Source organism: Eptesicus fuscus, chromosome 9 (genome assembly GCF_027574615.1).
Source record: "Eptesicus fuscus isolate TK198812 chromosome 9, DD_ASM_mEF_20220401, whole genome shotgun sequence".
NCBI classification, from domain to species: Eukaryota; Metazoa; Chordata; class Mammalia; order Chiroptera; family Vespertilionidae; genus Eptesicus; species Eptesicus fuscus.
The window spans coordinates 51159453-51184882 of NC_072481.1; the positions used below are offsets into that span (position 1 = coordinate 51159453).

General features: G+C 37.4%; 1 protein-coding gene across 1 annotated transcript in view; it reads right to left on the minus strand.

Moving 5' to 3' along the window:
• NEGR1 (neuronal growth regulator 1) overlaps positions 1-25430 on the minus strand; it is an 885056-nt gene that overhangs the window by 305587 nt on the left and 554039 nt on the right. The window contains exon 4 of the mRNA XM_054721081.1: positions 9956-10087. Within this exon, the coding sequence (XP_054577056.1) occupies positions 9956-10087 (132 nt within the window). The remainder of the gene's footprint in view (positions 1-9955; positions 10088-25430) is intronic.

The window sequence follows — 25430 nt, forward strand, 5'->3', positions numbered from 1 at the left end:
TGTCTCGCTCAGTCTCAATAAGCTGGACTCCAGCAGCACGCTAACCTACCGGTCGGAGTGTCTGCCCCTGGTGGTCAGTGCATGTCATAGCGAGTGGTTGAGCGGCTTTAGCATATCATTAGCATTTTATGCTTTGATTGGTTGAATGGCCGACCGGATGACCAGACACTTAACATATTAGGCTTTTATTAGATAGGATTATTATCACCTAGAAAATTTCTAAAACATTTTACTCATTTGTTTATAAGGAAATATAATATAGACCAATTCAGCATAAAGAGTGGTTATTCAGTAATCTGTATATTTAAAATGTTTCCAATATGATTGAATAAAATTCATTGCTTATTCTCATTATATACATGTCTTCCAAAATTGGTTTAATGTTATTATATATATGGGTAGAAATAAGGGGAAGAGAAGAGAGGGAAAATATAATGAGGAAGAGTACTAATGGGCAAGAAAGAGAAAATGATTATACACATGAAAGAAGGAATGAGTAGGGACAGGCAAAGCAAGCTCAGAGGTGCAAAGGGAGTTTCCCCCAAATGTGGTCCCTTTTGTTCAAAATGTATCTACCACAACTCTTTTATATACTGCCTTCATTTCTACCATTCTATTCCCCTAATCACTCCACCTTCACTCTCTTCGTACACATGCACGCATGTACACAAAATATACAAATATGTGCAATAGCAGACCTAAGAACACCTGACAATTCCTGTGGATTCTAATGTTAATGATATGGAAAAGACCCAAGATTAATTCAGTGTTGCTCCCATTCTGTGAATAGCTCTTAAGTGTTCAGTTAGAATGAATTCAATTCCATAAATTATCATGCTTGATATATATGCTCACTGAGGAAATATGCTGATGAAGTTGAACTAAAGTAAATACAAGTTTATGAACTGTGTGTTTGTTCAAGGTTTGAACTTTCGATCAGCTTGAAGAATATATTCATAAGAAGCCACCCTGAATTTTTCAGAGTTTGACACTTTGATATCTTACTAGAGCATGAATCTAGATGAGTACACTATCAGAGAAGCACACATAAATGGGAGACTATATATATATTTTTTTCCTAACTTTACCTCCTTTCTTTAATTTGGCATAGAATAGTTTTAGTCCAGAGCATATCACTCTGTTAGAATTGCTTTCTTACTGTTATCTAATGGCCAGACTCTATCATGCTATTAAGTTATATATATATTATGTATGATTTATATAAATATATATGTACATTTTCTAAGCAATAAATACCAACATAGAAAGAACTATAAACAAAACAAAATAAACAGACTCACCTAGCAAACAGTTTTGCTCACATATTAAAGCAAGAAAATTATTTAATCTTCCAATTTTAAAGAAGAGAAATAATAAAAATATGTACATATTGTTACTACAGATGCATTTTGATGTTCCATGAGCACAAGGGTGAAAAATTACTAATAGACCTTTAACACTAGAACTCTTCTCAAAACCTAGATAAAAGTATGGGAGAATACATTTAAGTTCAATTGCATAGCAGACTCATTAAGTAAAAATAGCCTTAGCACACTAGTCATTAATTGAAGTATAAGTCTAAGATTTAAAACAAAGGATCAATTATGTCTTCTTCAATAGAAGAAATCATGTATTCTTTAACTGAATGTTTAATAACAGTTTTACTTCAACTGAGGGATTATATAAACCATAGAATTAAATCTATACCATAAAGTCCCAAGGTGAAAAGGTTTTACTCTTAGATTTTTATGTTGCTCTATTGAGAAGAAAGCTTTTATTTAAAATTATATTATCTGGTTAATTATCTATATGTTTGTGATATACAATGTTCAATACCTATAGGGATTTTTCTTCAAAGTTCTTAGCTCTTCATATCTCCATTAACTGGATGTATTGTTTTTAATATTATCATTTAAATACTTTCCTGTGCCCTTGCCATGACAAAACAGAAATCTTCCATGAGTGGAGAAAATAAAAACATTTAAATACATTTCTTTACTATTCAGATGCACCTCTGAATAGTTCTATCAGCTCAAAGTTATCCTTTGAAGGAGAAGCACTGGGTCTATGTCTGCCTATGAAAATTCCTGAACTCCCATCTAATCTGGCCCCACCCTCCCCTACAGCACCCACCTTTCTGTTTCCCTCTTTGGTTGCTCCAGCTCAGCGCAGTCTGACAGTCCCAGCAGTGCCTTGTCCACTGATTTCTATGAGGCTAAGCAAATGCCACTGCTTCTGCTTGGGAGACTATTCTTCCCACTGCCCCCTTCCCCAAATACACACTTTTAAAAATAACAAATATATCTCAAATTCAATCTTGTCCTTCAGACACCGTCAGGTTCAAATTCAAAGTATCTTACGAGCTTCCCATGATACCTCAAGGCTGTATTTGGTGCCCTTCTGATAGCCTTGAGCAACACCTTATGATTGGTTTATCAAAGCACGTGCCACATTGCATTATAACTATGTGTTTCTTTTTCTTTTTCTTTCCTTGATGGTGTACTTGAAGGCCAGTATCCCAGGCCCTACGACCTTGATGGTCTCATGGTAAACAATAAGTAAATAGGTAAATAAATATGTAAATATAGATTTGCTGAAGTGGTTCATTATTACTCTAGAAATGGCATATGAACTAGTAGTTTATTTAGAAGACAGCAATATGCATTATTTATGCCCTGAGTTCTTCCAAAGAAGTGTCAATTAGCCTATAAAGAAATAGAAGATATAGGAGAGGAAGATAAATTTGAAGCAAATGGGAAGATGAAGTAAATGGAAAGTGACGTAGGGGCATAAAATGAAGCCAGAAATATAAACTAAGGTGATAATTATAAATTCATATAAAACCATTTCTCTCTGGTCATGACAGTATCTTTGCCCTATTCAAACTCTGGTCATGACAGTATCTTTGCCCTATTCAAATGCAGGGATTTTCTCTTTATTTAAAGAACATCTGTCTGTCACCTGCAATTTCTTCTGGTCTTAAGTCTGACATGCTTCCCTAACTTTATGAAAAGCTTAAGAAAACTGGCCGTTTCCTTAGAAGCCTTGTCCTCCTCCTTCTTCTCCCAGTGGCCCTTAAATTCAGGCTTTGATACAATTGTACTAAGTTATACTAATTGGTACATTCTATTCCACATGTTTAGAGCTAGTTATATTGAAAGATAGAGTGCATATTTGCATACATAAATATGCATCAGATGCAAAATAATGCACAAATATATGCCTGTGATTTATTATATAAAATCTTAGTTTACAGTGTACCCAAAAATATCTTTGCTATTTGTCAATAGGAAGTATTAATCAATTCTATTTTACTGGAAATTGTGTGCACAAAAATTTTCTCAAATAAAATAAAATGATCAATGCATAAATTTGACGGTCATGAGTGAAAACTGAAATGTCTAGACCTATTTTTATCCTAATATGGTTTACGCTATAGTTTTTCTGCTTAATTAATACTTTTCATTATTCATGTCTGTTTTGTTCTTAAAAAATCAAAGAAGTTATTAAATGTTTTAATTTCCCCAAACCTCAATATTCTTAACTGTTAAAAAATGGAATTAGTGTTTCCTCTCCCTGGGTGGAAGCACTATCTAAATATTAGGTTACCTTTATTGAATCAACCTGAACAATTTGGTAAAAAGAAATATCAGAAGTAAATTATTCAACATACTGATTTCATGTTTTTCTTGGGAAAAAAATATTGAAATTGTGGAGAAAACCTAATATCTTCTTCCTGTTTTGTCTAGTTGAATGATTCCCTTAAAGAATGCTAATCTTTTAAATAATTAATTTATTCAATGAGTTTTGGGGGTGTCTCCTCTGGACCAGGTGATGTTCTACATGACAGGAACACATCATTGTATAAAGGAAAGGAAAATCCCTTACTGCACACACACACACACACACACACACACACACACACACACAGAGAGAGAGAAAGAGAGAGAGAGGGGGGAGAGATTGATTTTATTCAGTTGCCTAGATATGTCAGGCACTATAGGCTTTGTATCTCATTTAATCCTTACCCAAACCCTTAAATTCATGTATTATCGCCCTCAGTGTACAGAATTGGAAACAGACTCAGAAAAGTAAAGTGGTGACCCAAGGTCTCAAAGCGCAACAAATTATAGAACAGGGGTTTAAATAAGTTATCTCTGAGTATAAGGCCCACATTTCTAAAACAGTTACCCTTAAGTGGGATAATACATCTAAACAGGGTGGAGAGCAATTAGCCCCTGACAAGATCAGAGCACCCTACCCCTTTTGACTAATAGCATTCCTTTTGAAGGGCTAGGTCATGTAGGCTTTCCTGATTTCTAATATCTGGGAATCTGCTTTCCTATAGAGAGCTACATTACTTAAATAGTCTATGATACTTTCTAAACTTTCCAGATTCTAGATTTAGCTTCAAATAAGTCACCTTTGCTGATTTTATAGACTCTGGGTTCTCATCCCTAAGCAGACTTTCATAACTCCTGTTTTCCCCATTTCAGTTGAACCCAGGGGTTTTCTGGAAGTCATTCATTCTTTGTGTGTGTGTGTGTGTGTTTAACAATAAAAATTGTGGAACTACAATAAAAATAGTATCCTCTAGGCTGCTTCTAGGGATGGAATACAAATGCAAAAAGAATAGAGAATCTGTCCAACTCTAATCTACTACCTCCCTCTGACATAGCCTACCAACTGGTCCAATTTTTTTCTCTCGTGTTATGTGTATGTGTATTAATCTTTTAAGGTCTAATTAAGATAGTGCCATAATTCCTTTATATTATTTTAGGTTTTTTAAATTTTTGTGAAATATATACATATGTTAAGTGCATGTTAAGTGCATATATGAAGACATTTTTTATAAATAATTATAATGAAATACAGATAAAGACAAAGAATAGTCATCTACAAAATCTGTAAGTAACTCAAAATTAGCCATTTCATTAAATCAAATAACTAGTCCAATCTTTATAAAATATGTCAATTACACCAATCATTTCACCACACAGCTGTTTGATTAAATTGAATAGAAATTCACATAACAGAGTGGCAAATATGATGTTATTTTTATATGCCAAATACAATGTTATTTTTATTATATGTGTATGTTTTATAATACAGTAAATATGGCAGAAGTATTAGATAAATAGTTAACATTAAACATTTCTAACTTGCAAGGAAGCTAAATCTCTTTAACACGTAAGTAAGTTTATTAGAGCTTATAAAAATTTATTATATTTTATCTTGAACCCCATTTGGGAAAAAGGACAGAAATTCTCTTCAAATTATGTCACAAAGCAACTGCAGTTCTAGAAGCACAATCGATATTGATTAATAACGATGAAAAGGAGGGCTGCCTCGAACCTGGCACAATTCTATCCTCAGGGACTCTTGGGGCTACCAGGGGATGAGCAGTTCTGTGCTGGTAACATAAACCACTCTGCTCAATTTTGATCATTGACAAAATAGGGTTTGCTCAGTAGGGTTTGGCTAATTTCCTTTGGGAAATCAGCCCAGTAAAATCCTTAGATAGTGCTCAATTTTTTACTTATAGATTCATAAAATTAACACTTTTCAAACCTCCTCATAACTAGGAACAAGTATACACATACAGTCACACATTTACACGACTTAGACATCATTGGTATATGTGTGACATAACTATTCCAAACAAAGGCAAAATTTAGGTCTTGACCAGAAGTCTGAACAGAACTCATCTCTTACATTAAACACCGATTCAATAGATATGAATGCAATTGGTCAATCAGTATTATATACAATTCTTCATCGTACACTTAGGAAAAGGTAGGCTATCTTCAGTATAATTTTGGAAGGAGAAGACAAAATTGATTGTTTGAAATTATTAAAATTTCTGTTGGGTCCATTTTTTAGTGTGAGCTGTGTTAATATTATGTGTGTACCACAACTTGCACTTAGGACTGACTATAATTTAACTGAAATTAGTTCTTTAAAAAATAAAAAAAGGTTTCCTGTGTTCTGATTTTAAAAAGCAACCTCTTTTACTTTTTTCCTAACTTTCCCCTTTTCTTTCCCATTTCCCTTCTTAAGTTAAAGTTGGTTAACAAAGTCTCCTTTCCTACCTGTCCTTAGGTGTCTGACATGCTACAAAGCCCCTGAAGCACACTTTTCGGCTGATGAAATGTCTCCAGGCCCTGCTTCAGACTTTCCTGCTCCTGTCCTGTGCTGGAAAACAATTACCCAGGGGCCTCTTGTGTTTCTTCATGTCTTGTGAGCAGAGGCACTGACAGCTTTTGTTCCCAGCTGTCTTTTCAAAAATGTGTGTAATAGTGAGCAGTCTCCGAAGACAGAAGAAGTAGCTCTCCTTATGGAGCAAAGGGCAGGTTTGTTTACAGTCCAGTATAATAAAGATAATTGCTCCCTCTGTGGTAAAGGGCAGGTTTACTTGCTGCCATTATAAAAGCACACGCAAAACACTGAGTTTCCTAAGCTCAGGGAACCTCAGCTATGACATAAACCCACTGGGCATGTAGGTGTCACCTAGCCCTCATTGTATCACCTTGAGCAGTGCCTGGGGGACTGCTGCAAGAAGATGACAATACTCTGCCTACTGCTGTTGCTATGAGTAATAAACTGCCCTTTCTCTCTGTCTCCTGCCAATGTACATGAAACTGTGGCAGGTCCCTCATTGTTCTCGGCATCTTGTGTCCCCAGTTTCTGTCCTTCTGTTTTATATAAGGATTCTCTTCTCCATCCAGATCCTGTAGATGATGACTCATTGGTTGGTCAGTCATCTCTCAATCTTTCAATTCAGTTTCTCTCAAATTTCTGCCTCCATAGTCTAAAGTCTCCCCTTGTGCAGAAAACACAGAATCAAATTAAATAATAAGGGCAGTGAACTAAAGTCAGGGGTATAAAAAGGATAAGAAAGGAAGTGTAAGTATAAAGGGAAATCTGGATTATCTGTGGAGGATGGGCCATGAGAATCCTTACAGCAGCTGGATTTTCAATGTCATCCCCACTGGACACATCCCTCCTGGGTCATGGGTTTTGGAGTGGGATGCCTTGCTGAGCTGAGTGCCTTGCTAATTTGACAGTTTACTCCACCTTTTCATTGCTTTGTACTCAATGCTAAAAATATTACTTCCTTAATAGTTCTATTTCTTACCTCCCTTCCTACCATTTCAACAATAAAATCAGTAGACTAATACTCAGATAAATATGGTTAGTGATCATGATTTTTCACCTCTAATTTTAGAGTCCAGGAGGGATGAGCAATAGCCCTCTGCAACTGGAGTCCTGAGACTCAATGGCTACTTATTATAAATGCAGATCTGCAGGCTGTGTACGCCAAGGATTTTGATTCAGTTAGGGTTGGTGTGGAAAAACATAAATTTTCCATTTTTAATGAGCTTCTTGGGTAAATCTAAAGTTTGTCAGCAGGACATATATGAAACATTCTGCCCACAAACTGCCTCTTCATCTGGTATTATGCACCTTTGCTCAGTCTCACAGAGATAGTTCAACCCCAAATACATAGATTAGTCACTGACAAATATTACTTGATGGCAGTGATTTGCTCTGGCAGATGCTCTACTGCCAGGGGTATTTAGACAGTTATTTTTGGCACATGAAATATCTTTTCATGAAACTGAAAGATAGATGTTAATATGAAAAACTGCTTTGTTCTAAAATTTTGGCACATATTTGGAAAATTTTCTTCTGATCTATGGTATATTATATGAATTATTAGCAATAGCCATCAATAGGAAGATGTATAAGTGGAATGAAAAAATTGAAAGCTATAACTTGTACCCACTTGGCAAAATACTAGTACCCCCAAAGTACTTTATTTGAATAGGTTAAATAATGCAAAATTTTTTGAGAAAAATACTAAGGGGGTATTTTTGAAAAGTTAAGACTATTGCATCAGATAGTGAGATTATGTGATACTTGTCTTTCTCTGACTGTCTTATTTCACTTAGCATAATACTCTCCAGGTCCCTCCAGGCTGTCTGAGGAGCAAAACAGACCCAAAGACATGGAAGCATGGAGCAGACTGACTAATCTCAGAAGAAATGGGGGGCAAGGTGGGAAGAGATTAGTCAAAGAGTTTATATGCATACTAGAGGCCCAGTGCACGAAATTCGTGCACAGAGGGGGGTTGTCCCTCAGCCCAGCCTGTACCCTCGCCAATATGGGACCCCTCAAGGAATGTCCGACTGCCCGTTTAGGCCCGATCAGTCGGACATCCCTCTCACAATTCAGGACTGCTGGCTCCCAACTGCTTGCCTGCCTGCCTTCCTGATTGCCCCTAACCGCTTCTGCCTGCCAACCTGATCACCCCCTAACCACTCTGCTGCCAGACTGTTTGCCCCCAACTTCCCTCCTCTGCCGGCCTGGTCACCCCTAACTGCCCTCTCCTGCAGGGTTGATCACCTCCAACTGCCCTCCCTTGCACGCCGGGTGCCTCCCAACTGCCCTCTCCTGCTGGCCATCTTGTGGTGGCCATCTTGTGTCCACATGGGGGCAGGATCTTTGACCACATGGGGGCAGCTATATTATGTGTTGCAGTGATGATCAATCTGCAAGTACTCTTTTATTAGATAGGATAGAGGCCTGGTACAGGGGTGAGGGCCAGCCGGTTTGTCCTGAAGGGCATCTGGGATCAGGTGGAGGTTCCCTTGGAGTGTGGGGTGGCCTGAGCGAGGGGCCTGTGGTTGTTTGCAGGCCGGCCACGCCCCCTGGCAACCCAAGCAGAGGCCCTGGTATCTGGAATTTATTTTCCTTCTACAATTGAAACTTTGTAGCTGGGAGCGGAGCCAAGCCTGGGGCTCCCTCTGAGGCAGACAGCCACTTGTGTTGGGGTTATAATTGAAACTTTGTTGCCTTAAGCGGGTGGGCCCGGCCAGGGTGTGCAGAAAGCTTTGCTTCCCCTGTTGCCGGCGGCAACCCTGGCCTGCTCTCTCAAGCTCCATTCTGCCGCCATTTGTTTGAATTTGTTTACCTTCTATAATTGAAACTTTGTAGCTTGAGTGGAGGCTTAGGCCTGGCCAGGGCAGGCGGAAAGCTTGGCTTCCGCTGTTACCTAGGAAACCTTGCTCTCTGTGGCTGTAGCCATCTTGGTCTGGGTTAATTTGCATGCTCGCTCTGATTGGATGGTGGGCGTGGCTTGTGGGTGTGTCTGAGGTATGGTCAATTTGCATATTTGTCTATTATTAGATAGGATATGCATAACCCACGAACACAGACAATTGTGCTGTTGAAGGCCAGGGACTGGTAGTGCGAGGTGCAGCGGTCAATGGGGGAAGAAAAAGGAACATCTGTAATCCTTTCAACAATAAAGATAAAATAAAAATAAAAAATGATTTCAGTTATGGCTGTTGAAATCATAAGGTACAAAATAGGGTGTTAATGAAAAAATATTTTATATCAATATTTTGAGATGCATTTAAAGAAAGGGCATGGCTAATGACATTGATAGTTCGGCAGATATTGCTTACCATACTAACTTCCTAATAATGATGTTGATGAGAAAATTTCTTTTTCTCCTTATTTTTCAAATTAAATAACCTAAGTAATAGGAGCAGCACAGTAACTGCTTTCTTTGTTGAGTACTGACCAGTACACTTCATTTCCATCAGGTTTGATTAGGAGGCTCACAGTTACATTGAGTCAAAATAAGCTACAGGTGAAACCTACAAGAATGACGAAAACACCATGTGTCTGCAGGGCTTTAGAGGTAGGGATACCACAGTTTTCAATGGCAGGGATATAGTCCATCTGCACATTCAACTGAATTTTGATGAGATTATTTAGGATAATTGATGATACATAAAACAATTGGACCAATATGCATTTTTCACATCAATAGGTGGTCTTTATCAATAGACTATTAAAAACAGCAACATATATTTCAGACGGCATTTTTCAGGTGGTCTATTTTTCCTCTGAGGTTATTTTGATAAAAGTTGATGGGACTTACAGTTTACGACAACTTTTACTTTCTTCACGTCTGGGAATGACACATCGTTTTCTGCACTGCATTCATATTCTCCAGCTTGGTCCCTGGTAATTCCATAAATGTCCAAATACTGTCCGTTTTCAAATGGTTTGGCTACAAGAAAAAAAAAAAATTAGAGCATGTTTCATTGTGGCTGCCTGAGGCTTCATTCAAGTAAAACAACAAACTTATGTCTTCCTATTGATATTGCTGACAAAACAATTTCAAATGAAGCTGGGGAATTTTAAAACCTTTGTTCTTCTGTGTTCAGAGGAAAACTCAGAGAAAAAAAGCAAAAACAGAACAAGGGATGCTATAACAATACTGTTTCCCCAGAATAGAATATACATGTGTTCTTTTTAATTGATTGTGGTCTCCTAACCTTGTCACGCATCAAATAGAGCTTGGCACATTCCTGTAATTGAGTTCAACAACCTCCTAGCAGTGCAGATGAAGTTCGCTAATATCACTTGGTTCATATTGACTTTTATACACTGTATGCTAGCAACCTGACACTTAACCTAACTAAATGTTACTTTCCTTTTGGGGAAATCTCATACTCATTCTCAGTGTTTCAAGCCAGATGGCTTGAAAATAGTAGAGAGATATAATAAATCATTACCATGTTTCAGTTTCCAAAATTATTTTTTTTTCAAGAGAGGTACATCTTATATACTATACATGACCCACACAATAAACCTCAAAAAATCTTTATGGCTCTCAAACGAAAAGTTATAGTTGTCATAAAAAGACACTAAATGATCTTTATTTTTAATATTTCAGGGAAAACATTCTATTTGACTAAAGACAGCATCAGATTAAAAATATAAAGACATAATCACAGGTGAAAGAATATCCCCGATGAGTTATATTGAAAAAAAGAACGATGCCTTCTGAAATAATGGAATTTTTATTTATTTGAAAGCAGAGAAACATTGGGCAGGAAAGGCTGTGATTATCATGGCAAACGACATGTGAATTTCAAGAGGTTGCGAGCCTTCTCCCTTCTTGGACCAGTCTTTCAAAATCACAGTTCAAAGCATACCAAAGAAAACTGGAAAATAAAACAATGATTCCATTAAACGGTCTGTTTTCAAAATCAACCTTAGTTCTGTTTTCATTTTACTCTGTCACCATAACTATTATAATGTATGCTATACAACCAGTAAGAATATTTAATTTTATATGAATGAAGCAAAATAAAATTTAGTTATGCTGCTCCAGGTCTAAAATCCATGTCAATTAAAAACAACAACACTTTACTTTTATTTTGTTCCTGTGGGCTCTGTTACCTGGCCCTAATTCAGTTGCTGCTCTGTCTGCCTTCCAGCTAACTAAGACTTTCTTAGTTGCAACCTGGAGAGTTTAGGATGTATATGATTATTCTCCTTTTTTTGTTTTGTTTTGTTAATCACAAAGTGTAGACAGAAGAGAGTTATACTTAGATGGTGGTTGGCTGGTAAGCTATTTCAGGTATAAGAAGAAAACTTACAAAAGCAGCAGTTGTCTTCAAAGTCCACATACTTAAAATCTGATTCTATAATCACTTTTTTACTACCCAGTGTCCTTACCCGACTCCAATATACAAATAAAACATTGATTGATTTTCTATTGTTCCCGTCTGCTCTTATTTTCACTCTTATTAATGAAAATAATCTAAGCTTATATGTATCTGCAAAAACTACTAAAGTTTAGAGAGGGCAGAATCCTTATTCACATCCTAGAATTTTTAAAGTATAACTTGAATTAATGCAAGATCAATATTAAATGGAAATTACAGTATAGGTGAATTGATATACTGTGTTAAAATTAACCTGGTTGAGCAATGAAAAATGAAGCCAATCACAAGTTAAAGGTATCCTACTGTGAAACATTGTAAAACAAATTTATTAAGGCCTAACTTATTTTCAGTATTAAAATGTTACTTGAATATTTCTATTTTTGTATACTGAGATAATTTTTAAAAATTGTGTCCTCCAAAATGAATTTTTTTTTATAAAAAAAGTATATTATACCTGTTTGAATAATCAACTATTTTGTAATTCTTAAATAAATAATTAAATATGGTGTGTGTAAGTTTCTGTATTACCTCCTTTTGCTGTTTAAACACTGTAGACATATGAACAATTGTTCTTAAAGTATTGAAGGATAAGAAGAATCACATTAGAAAGGTGTGTCTACCAGGAAAAAAAAGGCAGGCTCTGAAAGATTGAAAGCAACTATAACAAGCTGTATGACAAAAATAACTCCAGTGTCAGAACCACTCCATCAGTCAACTCCAAGAACACCTTTTATAACTACTGAATGTTTATCTCTGGAGTTCACTACACAATCCACCTAACAATGTTTAGGGATCCTCCTCAACTCCACCAAAGAACAATGTCCCTATTTACAACTAGCAGTAAATGTTTATGCATTTCTTAAATCAATAGCTATAGAACCAGTGAATGAATGGTATTGCCAACAGTAACCATCAGTAATATAGCACTAATATAAAGACACTTGGGGGGTGGGGGGAAGCATACATTCACGGTTAACTTGATTTTTCTCACTTACATGCACCATACTATGCATCAGCTCTCCCAATATGTGTGCGCTAAGTATTCTCTGTGTTTACACAAGTAGCTCTGTTTCTATCCTAAACTATTCCTTGCTTTCTTCTCAGTTTGATCTGACCAGGCATACATTTCAGGTTTGAAACTTGGAGTGGCCCCAGGACTCAAACTCTGAAGCTTCCTAGTTGTCTGTACTTGGCTTGGCTGCCTGTGGTTTTCGTTGTCCTGTTTTCCCCGATAGTGATTTTTCACCTTAGTTGTGGAGCCAAGGAAACCAATCCTCTTTTATGGTTGGCTGGGTTGCCTCTTTTTCCATCACTCCTGACACAAGGGGAGAGGATTTGAGCATAGTACATTACAATGCAAAGAACATTTCAGTTCATGCAATGTAGCCCAACTACTCTCCCCAAATGGAAGGTAAAGAGCAAGGCTGAGTGAGATAGGGAGCCAGACACATGAGGACCATCACCAACACCAAGCCTTTACAATGTTTATGAGGATAGTCACTATCTTGGGGTGCTCCTATAAATTTAGATGAAAAAAAAAACATTGTGCAATATTTTCTTATCTTTTAGGATACTGATATAAATAAATGCAAATAAAATATGGCAGCCCTCTCTGGTCACAGATTTTGCCAATCTCTGTGAGTGCAGTGACAGTTTCTGTTTTGTTCATCTCTGAGTCTGCAGCCCCAGGGGCATGCCTGAAACATCATACTCTTGGTAAATATTTGAGTAAATAAACAAGGACACATATAAAATGAATGAATAAAGTCCTGTAAAGATAGAGCACAGAAAATCAGAACTAAGCACTTACATTCAAAGAAGTTGTCACTTCTCTTTCTGAGTCCTGGAGAAGGGAAGGGAATTTACAAAGCATTGTCATCTTTACTGACATCCTGAAGTGATGGGTGATGGCCGTGGTGAGAACAGACTACAGTTTTCATAGATCCTTTGTAAAATCATAAAGACTAACAAAAACTTTCAATATGATTTGAAGAAAAAGGGATAAGTACTGCCTATAGTCTCAACAATAGTTCTCTTTTGTGTGTAGTCTCTTCCAGGCATAGGTAGACTTTTCTCAAAAAACGAAGAACTGAAGAGATTCCCCATGCTTTTAATAATGCCACTATTATCACCGTTTTCAAAAGGAAAGCTGAAAAAATAGGATGTAGCTACGCTTTATAAAATCTCTCTCATCAGATTTATAAGAACCTCGCCAGAAATATCGCTATGGTGGCCACTAAAAGGATATTCAGACTTGGCTTCATGGTTTGAGAAGGTATATGAACCATACTTTATATTGCATATAAAAACTGTGAGCAACAGAATCAAATTTCTACAAAGTACCAATAAGTTTCAGGGGAAAAAAAAAAACATTTGACAAAATAAATCTTGCTTTTCTTAATTTCTAGGACTTGATCTTTCATGAGTTTTCCTCTCATCTTTCTGACCATTTGCTTTCACTTTTTCAAAAAAAATCCTTTACTGTTTCACATCCCATAAATATTGATTTTGTCCTGCCTTTTTTTTTCCTTCACTGAGGACACTATTTACAGGGGATCTTGTTCATTCATTTGCATTTCATTACTATTTATGTATTGATCCACCCTTGATTGATCAACTTAGTCCATATCTATATCTTGAAACTTAAATACATTTAACCGGGCATCTTCAATTGGATGACTCACCGACATCTCCAAGTTGACTCACAAAGAAAACAGGCTGCCCTCCCCTGCCATCTCTGCAGCTCCTCCTGGGCTCCAAGACTGTGAGTGCTTTGACCATCACCCAGTTGCTCAAGCCAGAAACCTCATTATTAACATTGACAATACATTTTATCTCAGTGCCCACAATCATCAGTCACCGTGTCCTGTAAATTTTGCCTCCTAAGTAATTCTCAAACCTCTTCTAGAAGCCGTGTGTCTCAGTTACTGGTCTCTGAATACACATACTCAGGTCAATGATTGTATACTGATTTGCAGTGTTATTTCAGTCGTTTTCCAAAACCCTTGCTCAGAAAGAATCATCCACCTTTCAAGGTTTCACTGCAGGAGTATATTTTGTTAGGGTTTCATAGCCATTTATTACTGAATGGTCATCTGCAAGTGAATTTTCAAAATATCCTTCGAAGGGTTTATTCACATTCATGATTGTTATTTTCTGTCAGCTTATTATCCACCAGCATATTTGGTATCCTGCAAGTATTTCTTCTACGGATTGTACCATACTGAGAAGTTAGGGAGGTGGGTTCTAGAACTAGTCTATCTGGCTTCAAATCCCAGCGTTGCCATTTATAGATATATGATATTATACAAGAAATTTAACAGTTAGTTTATTCATCTGAGATGTGTGAGAATAACAGAAACTGCCTCATATGGATGTTGTGAGGATTAATTGGGTTAATGGAACTAAAGCACTTAGAACTCATCATAGGAATTAAAAAATGCATTAGCTGTTATTACAATGCATAGGTTTAGGCATGCCGGGAAGGTCAGTTTAGATAAATATTGTTTCCATGGTGAGAGGTCACTATATTCAAGAATTAGTGCTTCTGTCTTAACATGTTATTCAAGTGGAACTAGAAGTTAAAGTAAGAAAGTCACTCAAGTAGCATTATTAGAAATTACCAGTTCAGTTCTCATATCACTGTAGGAGATCAGTACACACATCTGCCCTGTAGATCTGTAGGCGGAGTTGACAGTTGATCTCATGCGGGGTCACTTTCTCTCTGAGTGTCCAAGGGCAATTTAACCTTCTTGATTCACTTCACTTTCCTCCTTTCTTTCTTTATATATAAAGAAAGGATACATATATAATATTCACTTATCATATATATATATATACATATATATATATATATATACACACACACACACACACGTATACACACACACACACACTAGAGGCCCGGTGCACGAAATTCGTGCATGGGGGAGTGTGTCCCTCAGCCCAGCCTGCACCCACTCCAATCTGGGACCCCACGAGGGTTGTCCGACTGCCCTCTCACAATCCAGAACTGCTGGCTCCCAACTGCTCGCCTGCCTGCCTTCCTGATTGCTCCTAACCGCTTCTGCCTGCCAGCCTGATCACCCCCTAACCACTCCGCTGCCAGCCTGATTGATGCCTAACTGATCCCCTGCCAGCCTGTTTGCCCCTAACTGCCCTCCCCTGCAGGCCTGGTCACCCCTAACTACCCTCCCCTTCAGGCCTGGTCCCCCGCAACTGCTCTCCCCTGCAGGCCTGGGTTCCCCCTCAACTGCCCTTCCTTGCAGGCCGGGTCGCCCCCAACTTCCCTCCTCTGCAGGCCTGGTCACCCCCAACTGCCCTCCTTTGCAGGCCTGGTCCCTCCCAACTGCCCTTCCCTGCTGGCCATATTGTGTCCACATGGGGGAAGCCATCTTGAGTGTTGGAGTGATGGTCAATTTTCATATTACTCTTTTATTAAATAGAATAGAGGCCTGGTGCACTGGTGGGGGCTGGCTGGTTTGCCCTGAAGGGTGTCCCGGATCAGGGTGGGGGTTCCCTTGGGGCGTGGGGTGGCCTGGGCAAGGGGCCTGTGGTGGTTTGCAGGCCGGCCACACCCCCGGCGACCCAAGTGGAGGCCCTGGGATCTGGGATTTATTTATCTTCTATAATTGAAACTTTGTGGCCTTGAGTGGAGTCCAGGGCCGGCCAGGGTGTGCGGGAAGCTTGGCTTTCTCCATTACTGGGGAAACCCAAGCCTTCTGCTCGCTCTGTGGCTGCAGCCATCTTGGTTGGGTTAATTTGCATACTTGCTCCTGATTGACTGGTGGGCATGGCTTATGGGTGTAGCGGAGGTACAGTCAATTTGCATATTACTCTTTTATTAGATAGGATATACATATTTTTATTAGATAGGATATATATATGATTATATATATATATATATATATATATATATATATATATATACATCTTACCTTATAATAGACAAATATGCAAATTGACCACACCTTCGCTACGCCCAAGCCACGCCCACCAACCAAGCCACGCCCATCGACCACGCCCACCAGGAAACCGTTGCAGGGACCCAGCTGGGGTGCGGCGGAGCCCAAGGCCCGGAAAGCCGCCCGGGGCTTTCTGGGCCTTGGGCGCCAGCCGGGTGCCTGCTCCGATCGCCAGCTGGGTGCCTGCTCCGATCGCAGGAGCGAGCTGACCTGGGGGTTCGGCTCACTCCTGCAATCGGGTCGCAGGGACCTGGCTGGGGTGCAGCGGAGCCCAAGGCCCGGAAAGCCACCCGGGGCTTTCCGGGCCTTGGGCGCCAGCCGGGTGCCTGCTCAGATCCCGCCCAGGGCCAAGCCGGGACCCTGAAAGAAGGTAGAAGGCAGTGGCCACAACCAAGGCCTGGGTCCCTGGTGCCAGCAGAAAACTGGTGCAGGCAGCCAGGTGAATGAAGGTCTATTGCACGAATCTTCGTGCAAATGGGCTACTAGTATATATATATATAATCCTTGAATAGTCTCTGATCTGAAAACAGTATTCAAAGATGGCTTTGAGTTTCTGATGGGAATTGTTCGCTGAGTGAGATAGCATCCCTCTGGACTTCTTTATCTTTATGCACTGATTCCTGCTTCCTGGAACACCTTATCCTTTAATTCACCCTAACAACTGCTTCTCATCCTTCAGGTCTCTGCTTATGCATTGCCTCCTCAGAGGAAACTTTCATGATTTACTCATAACTCAGTCTAGTAGCTCCATGTTATATGTTTAATATATATATATATATATATATATATATATATATATATATATATATATATATACACACACACACACACACACACACACACACACATACACATATATATATATATTACACTAATGTTATGTACATGTTTCCTATTATTTATTTATTTAATTTATTTAATTATTAACAACTTTTAAAATATCTTTTCTGTTACACTGTAAGTTTTATGGCATAAAAAGCCTCAATTTATTCCATGTTTAGTATGGGCTCTATATATTTGTTGACTATATATCAAAGAAAGATAACAATAGGAAGTTCAGAAAATTTCACATTTCATTTGATAAGGTAGATTAATCTTCTCATTTAAAATAACATATACCTTTATTAATTCCTCATTGTGTGTAAGGTACCACGCTTAGTGCTTTCAATTATGAATTCCTCAGTTAAACTTAGGTATAAATATGAGGTAGATTTCATTACATAAAATAAAATACTAACATTTAAAGAGGTTACATTTATTGCTGATGAGCCCATTGACAGATATGATATTCAGAACTAATTCCCCAAAACCTATATGACTGATCTATATATCATTGAAATGCCGCATTAGCATTATCTTTGTAAATGGTGATAATAAACATGCTTACTCTCTATATGCACTAAAGTATGTCATGTCTGTGTAATCCTTGCTCTTAGAACTATAAAGCAGTATGTAGATGTTAATTTAATCTTTGAAAGGTGTTATTGGTCTTTTATTAGTTTTCTATGGCTGTTATAACAAATTACCACAAATTTACTGGTTTAAAAATCATACAAATTTAGTATTTAGTTCAGAAGTACAGCACAGGTCTGTGATAATTAGGATAATGGGTCCCCCAAAGATATCCATACCCTAATCACTGGGGTCTGCAACTCTATTAACTTGCATGGCAAATAAGACTTTGCAGGTTTGATTAATGTTAAGTACCCTGAGATGGGCAATTAATTATTTGGAAGGGTCTAATCTATCACATGTGTCCGTCAGAACAGGACAGGAAGGGAAAAGAGTGCACTGAAAGATGTGACAGGATAAGTCACCAAGGCTGACTCTGAAGATGGAGGAAGTGAGGTCCAAGCCAAGGACAGCTGTGGCCTCTAGAAACTGGGAATGGCCCTCAGATGACAGCAAGGAATTGATTCTCCTCTAGAGCTTACAAAAAGGAACACAGCTTGTCAACATGTAGCTTTTAACCTGCTGAGAATGGTGCCAGACTTCTGACCTACAGAAGTGTAAAGTAATACATTTGTGCTGTTTTAATCACTGACTTTGTGGTAATTTGTTACAGCAACAACATGAAATGATACAGGATCTCATTGAACTAAAACAGAAGTGTCAGTAGTACAAGATTCCTTCCTGGAGGCTTGTTTTGCTCATTCCGGTTGTTGGGGAGGATTCTGTTCCTTGCAGGTGTAGTGCCAGGATCCCGATTTCCTTGGCAGAGGGTTATTCTCGACTTCTAGAGGCCACTCTCATTGCTTGGATCACAGCCCTCTTCCTCCATCTTCCAAGCCAGCAAATGGTGGGTCAGTGTCTCTGCTAATTTAAGTCTTTATTGCCTCCATTCTCATCTCTCTGAACCACTCTTCTGCCTTTCTCTTCTACTTTTAGGGACTCATGTATTAAATTTAGTCCACCTACCTGATCCAAGATATTAGCCTTAATTACACCTGCAAATTCTCTTTACCATGTAAGGTGACATAGTCACAGGTTCAAGGGATTGGGGCATGGCCTTCCTTGGTATCATTATTCTGCCTATCACAGTTCTTCACTAGACTTGGAGTCCTACTTGCACATACAAATTGTAATTTGTTTATAATTTTCAAAGACAGCCGGAAAAAAAAAATAAGTGGTCTTAGTTATAAGGCTGTTGAGTTTATTAATACCTCTGAAAATATGAGTGAAGTTAGGAAAAATAAATCTAATAAGACATTCCTTTGAAGCAAATTATTTTCATGAGAATGTACCACGAATCTAACAGGTAATATGATTCTGGGAAGTTTTGTTAGAGCACAGAAATAGTGGGGTGTAAAGGAGCAAGGTGTATGGTTGATGAAATCATGGAAATTATATACTAAATGATTGAAACAAAGGTATCAGAAGCAAATGAATACAACCAGTGATTAAAAGCTCAAGGTTTTTATAATTTTGTTGTTATAATTTATCATAGTACACCAGATAGCACTGAAGGAAAGCTCTCAAATTAGCTCCTGATCAATTGCTGCTTCTTTCGTGCCTGCATTCTTTCCTTCCATTCAATAGCTATTAATTATGTGAGAATCTCTGACCAGTGAACAAGATTGTTTGCATTTCAAAAAGCTTACAGTTCAGTGGGGAAGCAAAAGTATAAGCAGGCAAGTTCAATAAAGTGAAATAAGTATTATAATTGGGGCAAATATAAGATACTATGCCATCATAATTGTGCTGTCATAATTTCAAGTAAAAATTCTAAAAGTTTGGCCTGGCCAGTATGCCACAGTGGTTGAGCCTCAACCCATAAACCAAGAGGTCCCAGGTTCAATTCCCAGTCAGGCCACATGCCCAGGTTTCGGGCTCAATCCCCAGTAGGGGGAGTGTAGGAGGCAACTAATTTTCTTTCTTTTTTCTTTCTTTTCCTTTCTTTCTTTCTTTCTTTCTTTCTTTCTTTCTTTCTTTCTTTCTTTCTTTCTTTCTTTCTTTCTTTCTTTCTTCCTTTCTTTCTTTCTATCTTTCTTTCTTTCTTTCTTTCTTTCTTTCTTTCTTTCTTTCTTTCTTTCTTTCCTTCTTTCCTTCTTTCCTTCTTTCTTCTCTCTCTCTCTCTCTCTCTCTCTCTCTCTCTCTCTTTTCTTTCTTTCCTTCCTTCCTTCCTTCCTTCCTTCCTTCCTTCCTTCCTTCCTTCCTTCCTCTTTTTATAGCAAAGGTGGAAATTTATTAAAGAACAAGTACAGACTCCCACATGGGGAGGGAGAAAGGGTCCCCTGATATTTCTTTCTTTCATCAATGTTTCTATTTCTCTATCTCACTCCCTTCCTCTCTAAAAATCAATAAAAATATATTTTAAAAATATATAAAAATTCTAAAAGTTTGGTTAGGTCAGAGCATTAATTTAGCAAGAATGAGTAGAGGTGAGGCTGGAATTTTAAGCAGAGAGCAAAGCCTTTAAGGTCTTGGATAATTTTTAATGCATTTGCTTGAATTTAGTAACTTCAGGAAGAATTACACTACTATAAGCAAAAGAGTATGACACATTTGAATATTTTTAAACAGATTAACTCTGGAATTCTGCTTCTAGTTACATTTAGGAACAAAGACCAGACTTACCTTTTTTGCTATAACCCATTAGAAAAACTGATGAATTATTTGAAATAACTTTTCACACATTGGGTAAAAGACAGAATATGATTTAAACAAGGTGAGCTCCACAGTTGATCTTCATGACTGTCTATCTGAAAGCAACTTTCACACCCTAGGCTCAGAGAGGTGGAAAGTACGGCCCAATAATACCAATGAGCTAAAGAATTAAATATTGGAATACAAGCAGGCCAAGGGCACAGGAAGTAGTGGTACAGAATTCTAAGGAGAAGAAACCCACACAACCAACTACAGAAATCTACATTTGTTTCCTTACATATACTGAGGCCTAGGAAGAAACACTATAGGAAGAAACACATAGGAAGAAACACCAAAAAAGTTGGGGAAAGAAGAAGGAGTTTGTAAGCAGGAGAATTCTGAGCACTCAAACAAGGAAAGTAGACATTTGATCTCTGACCATCAATAACAGGGAGGCTCCTGTAAGTACCAGAACATTCAGTGGAGGGCTTATGTCTAAGTAGTAGGGCTGGTAAAAAACTAGAGTAAAGACTTCTATAGACCTCTTTTTAAATCATAAAAGCAAGGTTCAATGGGCCAAATTTATCTTTAAACAATGCAGCTTCCTGTGAGAAAAATATCCAACACTTTAAAAACAAAACAATATCTAGACATTTAACAGTGTAGCAACACAAGGTCCAATATTCAATAAAAATTACTATATATTCCAAGAAGCAGGAAACTGAACAATATTATGGGAAAAATCAATCAACACAATGAGATACAGGAATGATAGAGATAATAGAATAATCAAAGGTTTTAAAGTACCAAGCTATTAAAACTATGTTCAAGTATTAAAGAAAACATGAATATAATGAGATAAGTGGGAAATAGAAAAAATAACAATGAAAATTCTTGATATAGGGACACAAAATATTTCAAATGAAATATTAATTGGCTGAAATCAACAGCAGAGTAGATACCGAAAAAATTTTAAACTTAATAGCATAACAAGAGTATTTCATACTTATGCAATCTGAAGCAGAGGGAGAAAAATACTAACAATGAAACAAACAGTAATATGTGGAACAATATAAAATGTTCTCATATATGGATATTGGTATCCTATAAAGGGGTCAGAAAATATATTTAAAGAAAATAAGGCCACATATTTTCTAAACTTGATGCATACAGTAAAATGGCAACTCCAGGAATCTTATAAACTTCAAGCAGTATAAACACAAATAAAATCACTCAAAGGCACTTTATAATTAAGCTGTTGAAAACCAGAAAGAAATCCAAAAAGTGGCCAGAGATAAAATATACACTGCATACAAAGAAATAGAAATAAGAAATTTTCAGACTTCTTATCTAAAACTATGCAAGCTTGAATACAATGAAAAGACAATGAAAAAGAATAAAGATTTAAAATTAATCTCATAAGCTTCAACCCTACAAAGCTAGAAAGAGAACCAATAAAACCTAACTTAAATAGAAATCAGTAAAATTAAAAATGGGCAATAATAGAATTAATGAAAGCAAAAGCTAGTCTTTTACCCATTTTTCTGAAATGGGTAAATCTTAGCCAGATTAATAAAGAATATAAATAACTATAACACAAATTACCAATATCAGAGGTGAAAGAGAGAGTATTACTATAGTTATAAAAAAACAATGAATGGCTACTAATCAAATATTAAGAAAAACTTCCTATCATTTAACACAATAATTTAAATTACATAGATAAATTCCTTGAAATACACAAATATCCAAACCAACTTAGAAGAAATACAAAATCTCAATATTTAATATGCATACAATTAGAAGAAATTAAATTTGTAATTACCCTCAAAGAAACCTCCAGTGTCATGTTTATTAAGATTTTAAGGAAGGCACAATATCAAGCTTACACAAATTCTTTCTGAAAATGGACATGGAAAACTCCTCAATTCATTTTATGAGGCTAGCATCATCTTAATATCAATATTAAGGCAACACTAAAGGGAAAAAGTAAATATATGCAAAAATATTTTTTAAATGTATAGTAAACAAATCCAGTAATATTTTAAAATTATAATATACCAAAACCAACTGTGTTTTTTTCCAGGATTGAAAGACTTGTTATACAACTGAAAAAATAAAGCAATACAATTCATTATATTAAGAACAACAACAGAAATATACAAGTATTTCTAGATGCTAATTACTCATTGAAAAAATTTAACATTCATTCAAGATAATAAAACAGTTTCAGAAAACTGAGAATTAGAGGGAACCTTTCTAACCTGACAAAAACTTGTATGAAAACCCTATATCTGACCTCATATTTAATAATGCATTCTCCCTAAGATGTAGGTCAATGCAAAGTTGTCCGCCCTGACCCATATCTTACATCTTCTACATAAATTAACTCAACACTCATCATTGACCTAAATGTGAATCCATACAGCTATAAATATCTATATATATAAAAGCCAAGAGACCAGAATTACTGGAATGACGGGTCACTGTGATGTGCACTGCGGCAGCCAATGGGCCTGATTGGGGCCCCCATTGGCTCTCAGAACACCGATTGGGGGCAGGGCCAGCCAGCCAACCACCCATGGCTTTTCCCCTGGCCAGCCACGCCCCCATCACCACCCCATCAGGGGCGGGGCCGGCCAACCTCCTGTGGCCGCCCCTTGGCCGGCCCTGCCCGATGGCCCCCACTGGGGCAGGCTGGCTGGACCCCACCCATGCATGAATTTGTGTACCGGGCCGCTAATTCTAGAATAAAATGAAGGAGAATGTCTTTGTGACCTTGACTTAGGCTAAGAGTTTTTAGATATCATACAAAAGCACAAGCCACACAATAAGATATTGATAAATTGGATTTTATCAAAATTAAACAAAATGTTTGCTATGTAAATACCATTAGTTAAAAAGGCAAGCTACATAATGAGAGAAAAATTTATAAATCACATTAGACAGAGGATGTGTATCCAGAATATATAAGGAACTCTCAAAATTCAGGAAAAATATACAACTTCATTTAAAAAAATGAGCAAAACACTTAAACAAAAACTTTACTAAAGAAAATACTCAGATGGTAAAAAGACATGTCATACAATGATGAACCTGCTTAGTCATTATGAAAGTTAAGGGGAAAAAAATAAAGAAATGGAGAAAATGAAAGAAAAAACAAAACAAAACACTTGTTAGTGCAGGTGAGAAGTAGAACACCTGGAGTTCTCCTGTATTGCTGGCAGGAATGTAAAACCCTCCAGTCCCTTAATTAAACATGCAGTCTCACTCCCAGAGAAATAGAAACTCATGTTTATACAAAAACTAATGCCCACTTGGTGGGGGGCAGTCCCTCAGCTCAGCCTATGCCCTCTCGCAGTCCTTGAGCCCTTGGGGGGTGTCATACTGCTGGCTTAGGCCCACTCCATAAGCTGGCAGTAGGACATCTTTAACACTGCCACAGAGGCAGGAGAGGCTCCTGCCACTGCTGCTGCACTCACCAGCCATGAGCCCAGCTTCTGGCTGAGCCATGCTCCCCCTGTGGGAGAGCACTGACCACCAGGGAGCAGCTCCTGCGTTGAGCATCTGCCCCTGGTGGTCAGTGCGCATCATAGTAACCAGACATTCCACTGTTCAGTCAATTTGCATATTAGCCTTTTATTATATAGAATATGTATAGAAGTGTTTATATTTACTTTTTGACAATTATTAAAACTGAAAGTAGCCCAAATGTCCTTTAATCAGTGAATGAGTAAACAAATTGTGGTACATCTATATATAATGCAATAACACTAACCAATAAATTATTCATATATGCATAACATGAATGAATCTCAAATACATTTTACTAAATGAAAGTAGTAGACCCAAAAGGCTACATGTATTATTTCATTTATATGACATTCTGGAAATAGCAAAACTATACAGGAAAATAATTGATAAGTTTTTTGGTTTTCTTTGCTTGTTTGTTTTGTTTTTGTCCAGGGTTGGGAAGGGAGGACAGTTGACTACAGAAGGGTAATATGAGGAAATGTCTTAGAGCGATGAAACTGTTCTGTATGTTGAGTGTGGTGGTGGACACATGAGGATGTTTGTCAAAATCCATTGACTTTGCACCACAAATAGGGTTTATTTTCTTTATATAAATTTAAAGACAACACATATTTGTATACTACTACACATCCACTAAAATGCCCCAAATTTAAGAGATTTTATAATACCAAATGTAAGTGAGAAGATGGAGCATTCAGCACAGCTCTCTTCTCAAAATGCACAATCCTTTCCTGACCCTTTCTGGTCTGTAGGGAAGGAGTTTTAGCAGTAATCTAATTGGTTCTTGGTCAATCATATTTTAGCAATTTCATAGAGGTGATGTGAATTACAACGTACTTTACTGTATGTTGCCTTAGGATTTCAGCTGAAGGTTTCACTTTAGCATCCTGTTATATTAGCTTTGTGACTCAGAGTTCTCTATGGATAATATACTCTGTACTCCAGAGCCTGGCCAGAGAAGAGAACTTTGACTTCTTTAGTATTTAATTATTATCACACATTCATGCAGAGAAATATAATTCATCAAGGATTTCATGAGGAAAATTCATTTAATTCTTCAGCTACTTAATAATTTTCATTTCAGAATAAGCCAGATAACTGTACCCTTTTACTACCACATTCTGGTTTCTATTAAAATTTCCTTTACCAAACTTTCACTGAGGGACATAATAAGAAAAGCCATACGGAATTTCCTATTACATTTTTATCATAAAAGTTATTGAGTTCCAACGGCTATAATCAATGTGTCTGTTTACTAAGGACCCCTGGGAGAAATTCTTTGTGCATCTTAGCACCAGGAAAGGCTCTACTT